Source organism: Olea europaea, chromosome 10 (genome assembly GCF_002742605.1).
Source record: "Olea europaea var. sylvestris chromosome 10, O_europaea_v1, whole genome shotgun sequence".
Lineage (NCBI taxonomy): Eukaryota > Viridiplantae > Streptophyta > Magnoliopsida > Lamiales > Oleaceae > Olea > Olea europaea.
In genome coordinates, this window is record NC_036246.1 from 19,150,853 (window position 1) to 19,151,935 (window position 1,083).

Here is a 1,083-nt window from a genome sequence, read left to right on the forward strand (position 1 = left end):
AGACCCTATGCCTCCTTCTCCATCGACGGTGTCAAATGATTTATTACTTCAAACTGACATATTGACATTTTAAAAAGATAAAATCAAGTAATGAGATTTTAAACTATGTAGAATATAAATTACAATAGAGAATGATTAGCAAATAACTTCAGATAGTCTACAAGTTGATGTAGAAGTTCCAATCAAAGTACGGGCATACCCACTCACATTTCCTCAAAGGTTGAAAAACACCAAGTTAGAGAAGCAGTTATAAAGTTCTTGTACATCTTCAAAATGCTGCATGTCAACGTCCCTTTAATTGATGCGGTCCTTCAAATTTCAAACTACTCTAAGTTCTTGAAGGAAATGTTGAATAAGAAGAGGAAGCTACCTGAGCATGAAACAATAGCTTTCTATGAAGAATGTAGCATGATCATTCAACGCATGATCCCTCCCAAACTTAAAGATCCAGGTAGTTTCATTCTACCTTACTCTAAATGAAATTTACAACGTATTAATTGTTTAATCGATTCAGGAGCAAATATTAACTTAATTGCTTTTCCTCTTTACAGGAAATTGGGATTGAGAGATCCTAAGACTGTTTTTATTATCGTTCAGCTTGCGGATAGGTCACTGAAACATCCCTACGGAATAGTTGAAAACACGCTCATCAAGGCGGTGGAGTTTATTTTTCTAGCTGACTTCATCAACCTCGACATAGAAGAAGCATATCAGATGCCAATAATCTTGGAAAGACCATTTTTGTATACAGGCTGAGCTTCGTTAGATTTTGATACTAATGAGATAATTCTAATGGTTGAAGATGCCAAAGAGTTGAACACTGGGAGAGCTACAAAGGTAGGTGAGATGAAGGTGGAATTGTTGGTAAGGACAGCGATGAAAACTTGATCTTGTGGAGGACGAAAGATGAAAGAAGGAAGTGCCATCAGTGCATAAAATGTAGAGCTAAAAATTCCTTTTCAAGCCACCATGAAAAGCCAAAAAATAACAAAATTGATGTGTTGAAGCAATAAAAAATAAGAAGAATTCATATTTGCTGATGTGTCAAAAAATAACAAAATTGATGTGTTGAAGCAATAAAAA

The 1,083-nt window shown here is 35.0% G+C and overlaps 1 protein-coding gene across 1 annotated transcript; it reads left to right on the forward strand.

Moving 5' to 3' along the window:
- The first annotated feature begins 273 nt into the window (after nt 1-273).
- On the forward strand, nt 274-756 carry LOC111400376. The gene is made up of 2 exons (XM_023027791.1): nt 274-451; nt 515-756. The coding sequence occupies exons 1-2, from the start codon at nt 274-276 to the stop codon at nt 754-756; spliced, it is 420 nt and encodes a 139-aa protein (XP_022883559.1).
- The last annotated feature ends 327 nt before the right edge of the window (nt 757-1,083 follow it).